This window comes from Salmo salar, chromosome ssa25, assembly GCF_905237065.1.
Source record: "Salmo salar chromosome ssa25, Ssal_v3.1, whole genome shotgun sequence".
NCBI lineage: Eukaryota > Metazoa > Chordata > Actinopteri > Salmoniformes > Salmonidae > Salmo > Salmo salar.
Window position 1 is genome coordinate 44,526,481 of NC_059466.1, and position 12,734 is coordinate 44,539,214.

Consider the following 12,734-nt stretch of genomic DNA (forward strand, 5'->3'; position numbering starts at 1 on the left):
AACAGATTAACACAGGGTTTATCATGAACACCCTGGAACAGATTAACACAGGGTTTATCATCAACACACTGGAACAGATTAACACAGGGTTTATCATGAACACACTGGAACAGATTAACACAGGGTTTATCATCAACACACTGGAACAGATTAACACAGGGTTTATCATGAACACACTGGAACAGATTAACACAGGCTTTATCATGAACACACTGGAACAGATTAACACAGGGTTTATCATGAACACACTGGAACAGATTAACACAGGGTTTATCATGAACACACTGGAACAGATTAACACAGGGTTTATCATGAACACACTGGAACAGATTAACACAGGGTTTATCATCAACACAGGGTTTATCATGAACACACTGGAACAGATTAACACAGGGTTTATCATCAACACACTGGAACAGATTAACACAGGGTTTATCATCAACACACTGGGAAGTTTTATGTGGTGGAGAGACATTTTTACAGATTTTACTAGTCTTGCGGAGGGGTCTGGAAATGCAATAGTTTCACTTTGAAACAGCAATTCTTACCTTTTGTCATTGTCTTTTGTAATCTAATGATGATTTTGTGAAACTTTGTATGCTTACTGCCTCAACCCAGTGAGACATTTGAGAAACACTGACGTTTTGAGCAGGGAGAAAGAGTTCAGATTGGGATGTGATCCCTGTGTTCCAGGTCAGCTTGTTGTTTGGAAGCAGAGGGAATCAGAGACCCCTGTCCCTGCTCCAATCTCAACCCATCCCCTGTGTGTGTCTGTGTGTGCACATAAGTGTGCGTGCCTGCGTTCCTGCGTGCGTGTGTATTTGTGTGCATGTGTATCGTCAGCCTTTCTCAGCTTTTAATCCCTGGTGACAGAGCTAAGAACAGTTTCACCACACAGGGCAGCATTGTGCCGCTAGAGAGGCAGAGGAGACGGTCACAGAGGGAAACTGATCCTGACGCTCTCCTCTCTGTCTCCTCTCTGGTTTACAGCTCAGAGGGCAGGGATCAGAGGACAGAGGACACTGACCTGCCTGTCCTGTGTGAGGGCCAGTTACACTGACTAGGCCTACCCCTGGGGTCCTGGAGAACTCCGTCTCTGCTTATGTCCTGCCTCTCTCTCTCTCTCTCTCTCGCTCTCTCTCTCTGTCTCTCTCTCTCTCTTTCTCTCTGTCTCTCTCTCTCTGTCTCTCTCTGTCTCTCTCGCTCTCTGCCTCTCTTTTATTCTCTACTCTCTCTCGCTGTCTCTCTCTCTCTCTCTCTCTCTCTCTCTCTTTGTCTCTCTTTTATTCTCTACTCTCTCTCTCTCTCTCTCTGTCTCTCTTTTATTCTCTACTCTCTCTCTCTCTCTCTGTCTCTCTCTCTCCTCTCTCTGCCTGTATTTCCAGTGATTGCTGGCCAGCTCTCCTACTGTAGGTGGAGCTGTCTGTCCTGGAGTTGTGGGGCAGGTCTTCCTGTTGTGCTGGCTACCTTTTGCTCTCTGACTCTGGTTCCTGGTTAATGACAGCCGTGCTCCGGTACAGCAGGATTACTGCCTTGCGAAGACTTTTGTCATCTGGATGCTCCACCGTCTGTTACTGCATACCGCCACCTCCTCGTTACGGGGGGTTTCCTTTGATGTCCTTTAATATGTTTTCATGATTTTGGTCAGAAGTTTTCCCCTCAACCGAAATGTCTCTGCAGTGCAAAGCGGGACGAAATCCATCGGTGGGTAAAGTAAACTGTGTGTGAATGGAAAACTTTCAAGGGGAGTGGAGTAAGGTGTAGTTTATGTGGAGCACTCTCCTCTGGCTTTCTGCCACGGTATACTTTGACAGGGTTTCAGTGTAACTCTAGGGCATTTGTATGATGACATCAAGGCTGGGACATTTGTCTTTATGTACAGTATTTGCACTTCACGCAAAGCTCTTTGATCTTTTTTGAATATTTATGAACTATTATTTGTCTTCACTGAACGGAGACTTAATCATTTGCCAGGGATGTTCAGTCACACATAGAAGTTTATTTGCATGCTACTGTTGTATTGTAATTTGCTTTGAGGAAATATACCAAAACATTCAGGCGTGCACTCTTAGGAAAAAGGGTCTGAAAAGGGTTCTGAGTCTGTCCCCACAGGAGAACCCTTTTTGATTCCAGGTAGAACTCTTTTGGGTTCCATGTAGAACCCTCTGTGGAAAGGGTTCCACATGGAATCCAAAAGGGTTTTTATCTGGAACCAAAAGGGGTTCTCCAAAGGGTTCTCCTATGAGGGCAGCGCAGAACCCTTTTTTGGTACACCTTTTTATCAGAATATTTTTGTATATTTCCTCAAAGAAAATTACAATACAACAGTAGCATTAAAATAAACTGCCATGTGTGATTGAACACCCCTGGCAAATGACTAAGTCTCCGTTCAGTGCAGACAAATAATAGTTCATAAATATTGTTCTAGATATACTGTAGCACCTTTTCTTTGTAAGAGTGTACATGTCAGTCGAGTTGTGTTTGTTTTGTGTAATACTTACCCACATTATGAGTGGCGCAGCGGTCTAAGGGACTATGTCTCAGTGCTAGAGGCGTCACTACAGACCCTGGTTCCATTCCAGGCTGTATAACAGCGGTCTGAGGTACTACATCTCAGTGCTAGAGGCGTCACTACAGACCCTGGTTCCATTCCAGGCTGTATCACAATTGTCTGTGATTGGGAGTCCCATAGGGCGGCGCACAATTGGCCCAGCGTCATTCGGGTTTGGCCGGGGGTAGGCCGTCATTGTAAATAAGAATTTGTTCTTTACTGACTTGCCTAGTTAAAAATAATAAAATCAGATTTAAAAAAGGATGACAGACATGTCAGGACAGTGATCTTGTGTGGATTAGAATAAACTTCTAATTCTACTACTATTCTTAGTAGACATGAGCACTAATCTACTTTGTAAGTAATCTTACTGTTGAAATTTTATAACTTCCATTTCACCAGATTAATTCACTTCAGTGTACAAACAATCAAAATGTTATATTGTGTGCACTGTGCATTTTAAGATGGATCATTTAACATTGCATTAAGAATAGACTCTATTTTTTGTGGAGGAAACCATAAAGCATAATAATATTTGAGTGTATTTCTGGCAACTGCTATACAGTAACCTATACCGTATGTTTTCTTAGAACTGACATCACGTTTGAACATTGGACACACTAATTCTACCCTCCTTCGCTTGACTTGGCTCATCAACTTGGATAACAGAGAGGTTTTTGTTAAAACAAACTCCATGTCTGGGACAAAGCACCAACAGTAGCACAACAAAGCCCCACAGATGAATTCATATTGTCTACATCACAGACATGTGAGACGAGTGCAACAATTGTATCTTCCAGTAGGTTAACTGAGTGTCTCTGTGGATTTGAACAGAACAGGGGGAGGGAACAAACTCGTCCTTAGCTATAGCTCTCTGCGAGTTTCTGTGTCCTCAACTTCAAAGACCACTTTTGCCCGGCTGGCCTGATAATGAGCTTTTGCCTTCTTTCACACATAATGAGTGGAGGTAGAGTTCACACAGGGAGACGCGACGGGCACAGCGCATCCACTCGCAGCTGGGGTGTCTGACTGGCCTGGAACAAAGGCTCTGTGTCCGTCAGGCCAGTCACAGTAAGGAGTTCCAGCCGTGAACAGGCAGGGACTTCTGCTTCAGTGAGCTGTCTGGCTTCACTGCCCTGGGCTAGCTAGCCTAGCCAAGCCTCTCCATAGACATGGGCCACTTGACGAAAATGACTCATTTATGGTGTTTCCAGAGCTTTATCATCAAAACAACTCAAAGCTCTTATAAAATATGCAGCGTTTCTTTGTTTTTCCCAATTTCGGTCTTTTTCGTTTGGCTGTTGCATCACAGGAAATATGGACATATGTGCCTCCCTATAAAATATGTAGGAATTAGTTCTAGGGAACTCAATATTCACATGGATTTCTTTACTTTTTACCAAATAAGTTTCATTTCGATTGAGCTTTAATTTATATTTCTGTAAGGGGTTTAGAATACACTGAAACTCAATTTAGAAGTGTCTGCATTTCATGCAATACCCCTGATGAAGATATCAGAGATGTGTTATCCAATACCTGCTATTTATTCCTCTACTACACCAAGTAATCTCCAATTTTCTTTAGATTAGGAATGTGGTCAGACTACTCATTAATTTCTATTCTGGGAAAGTTGACAACCCCCTACTGTTTAACCCTTTTGAACCCCTTGCTTCTCTCTCTTTCTCTCTCTCTATCTCTCCCATTCTCCCATTCTCTAATGATGAAGTCCATGTCATCCCTACAGATAGCTGATCAGCTTCCCTGGATTTCGCTGACGACATCGCTTTGTTGTGTGTGAAGATGGAAACACTGGAGTCGGAGCTGACCTGCCCAATCTGTCTGGAGCTCTTCGAGGACCCCTTGCTCTTGCCCTGCGCTCACAGCCTGTGCTTCAATTGTGCCCACCGCATCCTGATCTCCCACTGCAGCCCCAACGAGCCTGTGCAGTCCATCAGCGCCTTCCAGTGCCCAACCTGTCGCTATGCCATCACCCTCAACCAGAGGGGCCTAGAGGGACTGAAGCGTAACGTCACTTTGCAGAACATCATCGACCGCTTCCAGAAGGCTTCCGTGAGCGGGCCCAACTCCCCCAGCGAGACTCGCCGTGAGCGGGTCCCCCCGGACGGCACGGCCATGACCTCCCCCAGCGAGACGGTGCAGTGCCAGTTCTGTGAGCAAGACCCTCCGCAGGATGCCGTCAAGACCTGTGTCACCTGTGAGGTGTCCTACTGCGACGAATGCTTGAAGGCCACCCACCCCAATAAGAAGCCCTTCACCAGCCACCGTCTGATCGAGCCCATGCCGGACTGCCACATCAGGGGACTCATGTGTCTGGAGCACGAGGACGAGAAGGTGAACATGTACTGTGTCACAGATGAACAGTTGATCTGTGCCTTGTGCAAACTGGTCGGTCGGCATCGGGACCACCAAGTAGCCGCCCTCAGCGACCGCTATGAGAAACTCAAGGTAAGAGATGCTCTGTGCTGTACTATGCTATACTGTACACAGCTTCAGGAATGTTTGGGGAGTATGGGAAGTTAATGACTGACTGTGAAGAGCTCACTATGTGCAATAATTTGTGTCCACTGAGTGGAATAAATGGTGGTATTAAAAATCTTATTTGATTCAAATCAAGCAAAAACATTTGGGTATATTAGATAAACAATATTGTGCCTGAATTGGCTGACACATCAGATTTAATATCTGACCTTCCTTTTTTTGTTTTGTTGAGATTCACCACACACATTTTCAGAGATGCAATTAATCATGTGATTGCTAATTGTGTTGTTTTCCAAATGTTGCCTCATCCTAAAAATCTATGTGACATACTGCAGAGTGAAAAAAAAACGTTGTTCCACAATTCATTGAGGCATCATGACAAGGGCATTTTAAGATTTAAAATTGAGGTAGGATCCAATATTTCAATAAATCGTCTATCTCCTATTAATATCCTCTGCTAACCAACGAGGAATGTTTCCTCAGACTCATGGGTAAATCAGGAGTCATTGTGGTTGGAAAACAGTGTAGCACAAGAGAACAATACAATCAGGTAAACTCACATATATACGCTATGTGTTATACTGTATCACTGGCCCTCTTGGCTTACGAAACGTCAAAACAAAGCTAACAGTATTAGAAACATGTCAAATGGAATTCCCCATTCAGTCAGATTTCCCCAGTAATGCAGCAGCAGTAAACTCATGTGAGGTCTGTTAATATTTCAAAGAGCAAGAGCTTTGGGAACAAGGAGTGATCACACACCATGACACTTTCTTTTAGCGGCTTAAATATAACATTTTGCCACAAAGTTACAACCAATAAATAAAGATTGCTTCCAGGGTTTCAGGTTAAGTTGAACTAACCTCTTTTCCTCCATGTGTCCATATTAATATGGTATCATGAGAGGCTCTTAGCTGGAACACACAAAAAGGTGGCCACGCATTCCTTGCACTTAAGACTTGAATGAGCTCCTGTCAAAGCACTGACGTTTGGGCTTTGTGTGCTAGTATTTTGCCAACACGCCATGGGACACGATCATGGCTCCAGAAACCTCATGGGAGCGATTAATGCTTTATTAGCAGGCAGAACCATGCGGCTGTGTGTTATAGTTAGCCTTTCACATGGAAATGTACCCTCACATTTGACAAGTTCTATCAAGAGACACGGCAAATAGGGCTGTGATGTCAGTAGACCTTAACCCCTATACATTCTGTTGAACAACATGTATTGAAGTATTTTATCAGTAAATTCATATTTTTTTTTTTGTATTTACAGTAGCAATATCTATTATCGTTTTTTTTTTTTTTTTACAGTTGATTGATAGCCAATTGATGTTTTATTTGAATGAGGCAGTGTTTAGCCAATTACTTTATTAAAGGAGAAGTCAGTGTAATAATGTAATAATGTGTCTAGATGAAGGGTTTCTAGGGTCCACATGGACACATGGCTTTGAAAGACGTCAGGACTTTTCACAAATCACAAAAAGACATTTTGCATTACATAGTACACGCGGACTACTTTTTGCTCGGCCTTTCACCAAAAACAAAGAGAATGCCAAGCTTGGTCCCAGAATCTCAGTGAAACTGAGATGTGGTAATCTTAGATTGCAACACTATGGCGATCGAGGTCAGAGCATCAGCGTTAACCGGTGTTTCCTTTGTTTGATCATGCTGTCATTGTGCAGAGAACTCCAGGCTGCTATCTCAGTGAGAGGAGTGAACAGGAGGAAGCAGACCAGGAGATATCTACGGTATCTACAGTATTAATCCAACTCCACATTCAGGGACAGCTCTACTAAGAGTTAACAGCTGTTATTTTCAATGGGGAATTAAACCTGCAGACTAAACAATACCAATAAGTTATATCAAGGTAAAATCCCCCCCCAAAATTGGGCTCTTTTATTCTCCTCTGAAAATAACAGGAGAATATTTTGCACAGGTGCAAATGCTCTGTAAACCTGACCCGTAGAATATAGTCCACATTTTACTATGGGTGGCTTCATGGCCTCTATGTGATATCTGCTTTGTTTATGTAACGAGTAGTGCCTTACAGTATATATACATTATAAAGATAATGTATGTACTCTGGAACATAGTTTACCATCAGGTTTTTACATAACCCCCCCAGGGAGATTACTACTTAAATACATACTGTATTTGATTCTGTGCAAAGTTATCCATTTGGAAAAAGTGCACATTAGTTCCACAATAGATAAAAGATTTACATATTTATCATAACCGAGGAGATTGTGGATAATGACAAGCCCCTCCTTCCTGTTGTTCTGTATTTGACTGATGTCACTTATGGCTCCCAAGTGGCGCAGCGGTCTGAGGCACTACATCTCAGTGCTAGAGGTGTCACTACAGACACCCTGGTTCAATTCCAGGCTGTATCACAACCAGCCATGATAGGGTGGCGCACAATTTGCCCAGCGTTGTCCGGGGTAGGCCGTCATTACAAAATAAGAATTTGTTAACTGACTTGCCTAGTTAAATAAAGGATAACTAAAAAGGAAGAGTGGCAGACTTGAGGGTCAAACTTGAGCTCTGCATTTCTGATATTTCTTGCCAGTTGTAAGATACACTACCTACTAGGTGGTCACGTTTTTTTCAGCACAAATCCTACATTATATCTGATTACAACGTCCGTGGCCATGTCAACTCCTTCATTCTTCAGATACAAATGAATGAAGTTATTCTGAGCATGACAGTAAACGTCAGAACTAACCAACAAACCCAGAACTGGTGCTCATTAGTCTTTATCCAGATGTTAATACCCTTGTCTTGTGTGGGATTACTTTTTGTCTGTTTGTAATTCCCCCCTGACCTCTGTGCCAAGGTATTGTCATACTGTGTCCCTGAGTCAGTCTATAGTACTAGAATGACCAGGTTTTACGGGTTGTTTGTTTTAGTCTACAAGGATTCATTTTTTTGTGGTTGCAGCATTTTCCTTTGTGCTCCCTCGCTTTCACATGGGGCTATTGTCTTGATTTTTAAAATATTTTTTGTTAACAAAAATGATTAGTCACCCCGCTTCACCTTTTTGAATTTAAGCGTATAAAATATATAACAGCCAAAGTACAAAATAACCTAAATAAATCATGTTAACAGAGACTTTATGAAAAGACAAAGATATTTAATTTATATGAAGATGCAGCCATAGACCTCACTGCAAAAACGCAGCGTTGCTAAATGAATTGCACTTAGCATGCTCCAAGTCTTGACAAGCTGGACTACAGTATGCCGATGTTACCCACTGCGAAGCCACATCTTAGCCCTATTCATTTACATCCCAGAAGGAACATGCAATGTAGTGCTCTCTGGCTAATGTAGAAGGAACGCAAATCATAGCCGTAACAGAAGTATTTAGATACCTGTACATGTCTGAAATCTCTTATGTTAGGCAAAAGAAAGTGAGAAAGAGAGGGGAGGGGGTAAAAATATTTCCAATTTTATTGGTTCTAGAGTTAGAAGGATCAAATCAAATAAATTGTATTTGTCACAAGCCCTTAACCAACAATGCTTTAAGAAGTTAAGAAAATAAATAAAAATAAGTGGTAAGTAAAAAAATAGATAAGTAAAAAATAGAAAATAGAAAATAAAAGTAACAAATAATTAAACAGCAGCAGTAAAATAACAAGCGAGGCTATATACAGGGGGTACCGGTATAGAGTCAATGTGCGGGGGCACCGGTTAGCTGAGGCAATTGAGGTAGTATGTACAGTACATGTAGGTAGAGTTAAAGTGTCTATGCATAGATTATAAACAGAGAGTAGCAGCATCGTAAAAGAGGGGTCTGGCTAGCCCTTTGATTAGATGTTCAGGAGTCTTATGGCTTGGGGGTAGAAGCTGTTATGAAGCCTTTTGGACCTAGACTTGGCGCTCCAGTACTGCTTGCTGTGCTGTAGCAGAGAGAACAGTCTATGACTGGGGTGGCTGGAGTCTTTAACAATTTTTAGGGCCTTCCTCTGACACCACCTGATATAGAGATTCTGGATGGCAGGAAGCTTGGCCCTAGTGATGTACTGGGCTGTACGCACTACCCTCTGTAGTGCCTTGTGGTCGGAGGCCGAGCAGTTGTCATACCAGGCAGTGATGCAATCAGTCAGGATGCTCTCGATGGTGCTGGTTCTAGAGTTAGAAGGATCATTATTGGTTCTAGAGTTAGAAGGATCATTATTGGTTCTAGAGTTAGAAGGATAATTATTGGTTCTAGAGTTAGAAGGATCATTATTGGTTCTAGAGTTAGAAGGATAATTATTGGTTCTAGAGTTAGAAGGATCATTATTGGTTCTAGAGTTAGAAGGATCATTATTGGTTCTAGAGTTAGAAGGATCATTATTGGTTCTAGAGTTAGAAGGATCATTATTGGTTCTAGAGTTAAAATGTTCATTATTGTTTCAAGTTAAATTATGAATATTAGTTCTAGAGTTAAAATTAGCATTGTTGGTTCTAGAGTTAGAAGGATCATTATTGGTTCTAGTTAAAAGTATCATTATTGGTTCTAGAGTTAGAAGGATCATTATTGGTTCTAGAGTTAGAAGGACCATTATTGGTTCTAGTTAAAAGTATCATTATTGGTTCTAGAGTTAGAAGGAACAGTATGTGTTATGGTTCAAGTTCCAATGGTTCTACATTGTTTCTTCACGTTCATCTGACATGTTTTTCATCTTCATGACATATTTTTAAAATTAATTTCCTCTATGCTATAATGATAAATTATACAACTGTGTGCCTCAACTATAGTACATTGAAATGCTCTTAGTGTTTAGACAGTTCCCTGCGATGGATTTCTATTTTCCTAAATCAATTCAGACATGATGAGAGGAAGGAATAGCTGCTTCCTCTGGATGAGGAATGCTTTTGGTCCCATACCTTTGGTTTTGGCTTGCTCAGTCTCTCTTCCTTCCTGACAAAAACCTGACCGGTCAGGTCACTGTCTGTGTTTCGAAACTGTTCTGCCAACTTTTCTGTCATTTTACTACCTGATCTCAGGACAGTGTTAGTTCTGACTGTGCCGATTGTAAAAAGGCAGATGATAGCCTGGCATATGATATCAGCAGTCCACTATTTCCAGATGTTAGAAACAAAGCAGAACTCTGTAAATATATGACAAAAGAGAGCATTTCTCGGAAAGAGTGTCACACCTTACATTCACATGCAAAACAATGAAATTCACAATTTAGATGACCTGCCAGTGACAACGATTGCAGTGCATCAACGCTCAAAAAGCTGAAGGAAGTCCATCTGAAGGAAGTAACAGAGAAATGGAGTTGGAAGAGTGGGTTATATAGTCTGGGCTTTCTGTCTGTCTTTCAGTGTTGGACAGGGAGGTTCTTGGCAGAGTGGGTTATATAGTCTGGGCTTTCTGTCTGTCTTTCAGTGTTGGACAGGGAGGTTCTTGGCAGAGTGGGTTATATAGTCTGGGCTTTCTGTCTGTCTTTCAGTGTTGGACAGGGAGGTTCTTGGAAGAGCAGGTTATATAGTCTGGGCTTTCTGTCTGTCTTTCAGTGTTGGACAGGGAGGTTCTTGGCAGAGTGGGTTATATAGTCTGGGCTTTCTGGCTGTCTTTCAGTGTTGGACAGGGAGGTTCTTGGCAGAGTGGGTTATATAGTCTGGGCTTTCTGTCTGTCTTTCAGTGTTGGACAGGGAGGTTCTTGGAAGAGCAGGTTATATAGTCTGGGCTTTCTGTCTGTCTTTCAGTGTTGGACAGGGAGGTTCTTGGCAGAGTGGGTTATATAGTCTGGGCTTTCTGTCTGTCTTTCAGTGTTGGACAGGGAGGTTCTTGGCAGAGTGGGTTATATAGTCTGGGCTTTCTGTCTGTCTTTCAGTGTTGGACAGGGAGGTTCTTCAGGGATCCAAACACTTTCAAATGAATGGCACAGGATAAATCATCTCTGAGAGGAAGTGGATGCTTTATATCCTGTTTGGAGTTGAAATGCCAACTGGCATGCCACCCTAACTGTCAAACGTTTATGGAAGAGAGACAGGCGAGACGGGGAGATACCCTATTTACATAAAAGCAATGTTATTTTGACCTGGAAACAGTATTAACCAACCATAACTATTCCCTTTATGACTCCTTATGTTATCACATTATGTTTTCGTCACCAAGTCAATTATTTCAAGTGCATTATACAACTAGACGTGCAAACATACTACTAGACATACTGCTGTATAAAAGAAATATATTTTTCAGCCGATTAAATTATCATAATGAGTCCATTTAAACTTTATGAACTGCATTGCAGCATTTATCATGGAGTTACGGACTGTTTCTGTGAGGCTGCATCAGCTGTTCTCCAGCCAGGGCTCTATGGATCTCCAGGCAGCTTCCATCCATGCATCCATCCATCCACAGAAGGCAGCACAAAGCTATTATATTGCTTTCATCACCTCTGCTTGGATATAAATAAATAATTTTGGTGAGAGCAGTTTAATAAAAAAATAAAAATTAAATCCTATTTCTGTGCACGTTGACGGCTGATGCACAGAGCCTAATGAAATGGCAATGTGAAAAGGCCGACCTGAGAGAGCTTCCCAACTTTAGCTAAACAGTGACTTCACAGACACCTTCAGTTCTCCAAAGTTCTCTGTTTACTAAATTCTTCCATTTTTTTTCATCATACTGTGCTGTACACTGCATTCTGAAAGTATTCAGACCCCTTGACTTTTTTCACATTTTATTACGTTACAGCCATATTCTAAAATGGATTAAATATATTTTTTTCCTCATCAATCTAAACACAATAACCCATAATGAAAAAGCAAAAACAGGTTTTTAGAAATGTTTACAAACATACAAAAAATGAAAAACTGAAATATTACATTTACATAAGTATTCAGACCCTTTACTCAGTACTTTGTTGAAGCACCTTTGTCAGCGATTACAGCCTTGAGTCTTCTTGGGTTTGACGCTACAAGCTTGGCACACCTGTATTTGGGGAGTTTCTCCCATTCTTCTCTGCAGATCCTTTCAACATCTGTAAGGTTGGATGGGGAGCTTCGCTGCATAGCTATTTTCAGGTCTCTCCAGAGATGTTCGATCAGGTACATGTCCGGGCTCTGGATGGGCCACTCAAGGACATTCAGAGACTTGTCCCGAAGCCACTCCTGCGTTGTCTTGGCTGCGTGCTTAGGGTCATTGTCCTGTTGGAAGGTCGCCCCAGTCTGAGATCCTAAGTGCTCTGGAGCAGGTTTTCATCAAGGATCTCTCTGTACTTTGCTCCGTTCATCTTTCCCTTGATTATGACTAGACTCCCAGTCCCTGCCAGTGAAAAACATCCCCACAGCATGATGCTGCCACCCCCATGCTTCACCGTAGGGATGGTGCCAGTTTTCCTCCAGATGTGATGCTTGGCATTCAGGCCAAAGAGTTCAATCTTGGTTTCACCAGACCAGAGAATGTTGTTTATCATGCTCTGAGAATCCTTTAGGTGCCTTTTGGCAAACTCGAAGTGGGCTGTCATGTGCCTTTTACTGAGTGGCTTCCGTCTGGCCACTCTACCATAAGGGCCAGATTGGTGGAGTGCTGCAGATGGTTGTCCTTCTGGAAGGTTCTCCCATCTCCACAGAGGAATTCAGGAGCTCTGTCAGAGTGACCATCGGGTTCTTGGTCACCTCCCAGACCATGGCCCTTCTACCCCGATTGATCAGTTTGGCCGGACGGCCAGCTCTAAGAAGAG

At 42.3% G+C, this 12,734-nt stretch overlaps 1 protein-coding gene across 7 annotated transcripts in view; it reads left to right on the plus strand.

The window, feature by feature from the left end:
- Positions 1-12,734, plus strand: part of LOC106586808 (E3 ubiquitin-protein ligase Midline-1) — a 79,722-nt gene that overhangs the window by 46,168 nt on the left and 20,820 nt on the right. For 5 of the 7 annotated variants that reach the window (XM_014174481.2, XM_014174480.2, XM_014174478.2 and 2 more), the window contains exons 2-3: positions 4,296-5,017; positions 6,735-6,800. In XM_014174481.2, the coding sequence (XP_014029956.2) occupies positions 4,352-5,017; positions 6,735-6,800 (732 nt within the window). In that variant the 5' untranslated portion in view covers positions 4,296-4,351. Of the gene's footprint in view, positions 1-1,348; positions 1,705-4,295; positions 5,018-6,734; positions 6,801-12,734 lie in introns of those variants that run through there. The other 2 variants (XM_014174477.2, XM_014174483.2) reach the window with 2 other exon arrangements.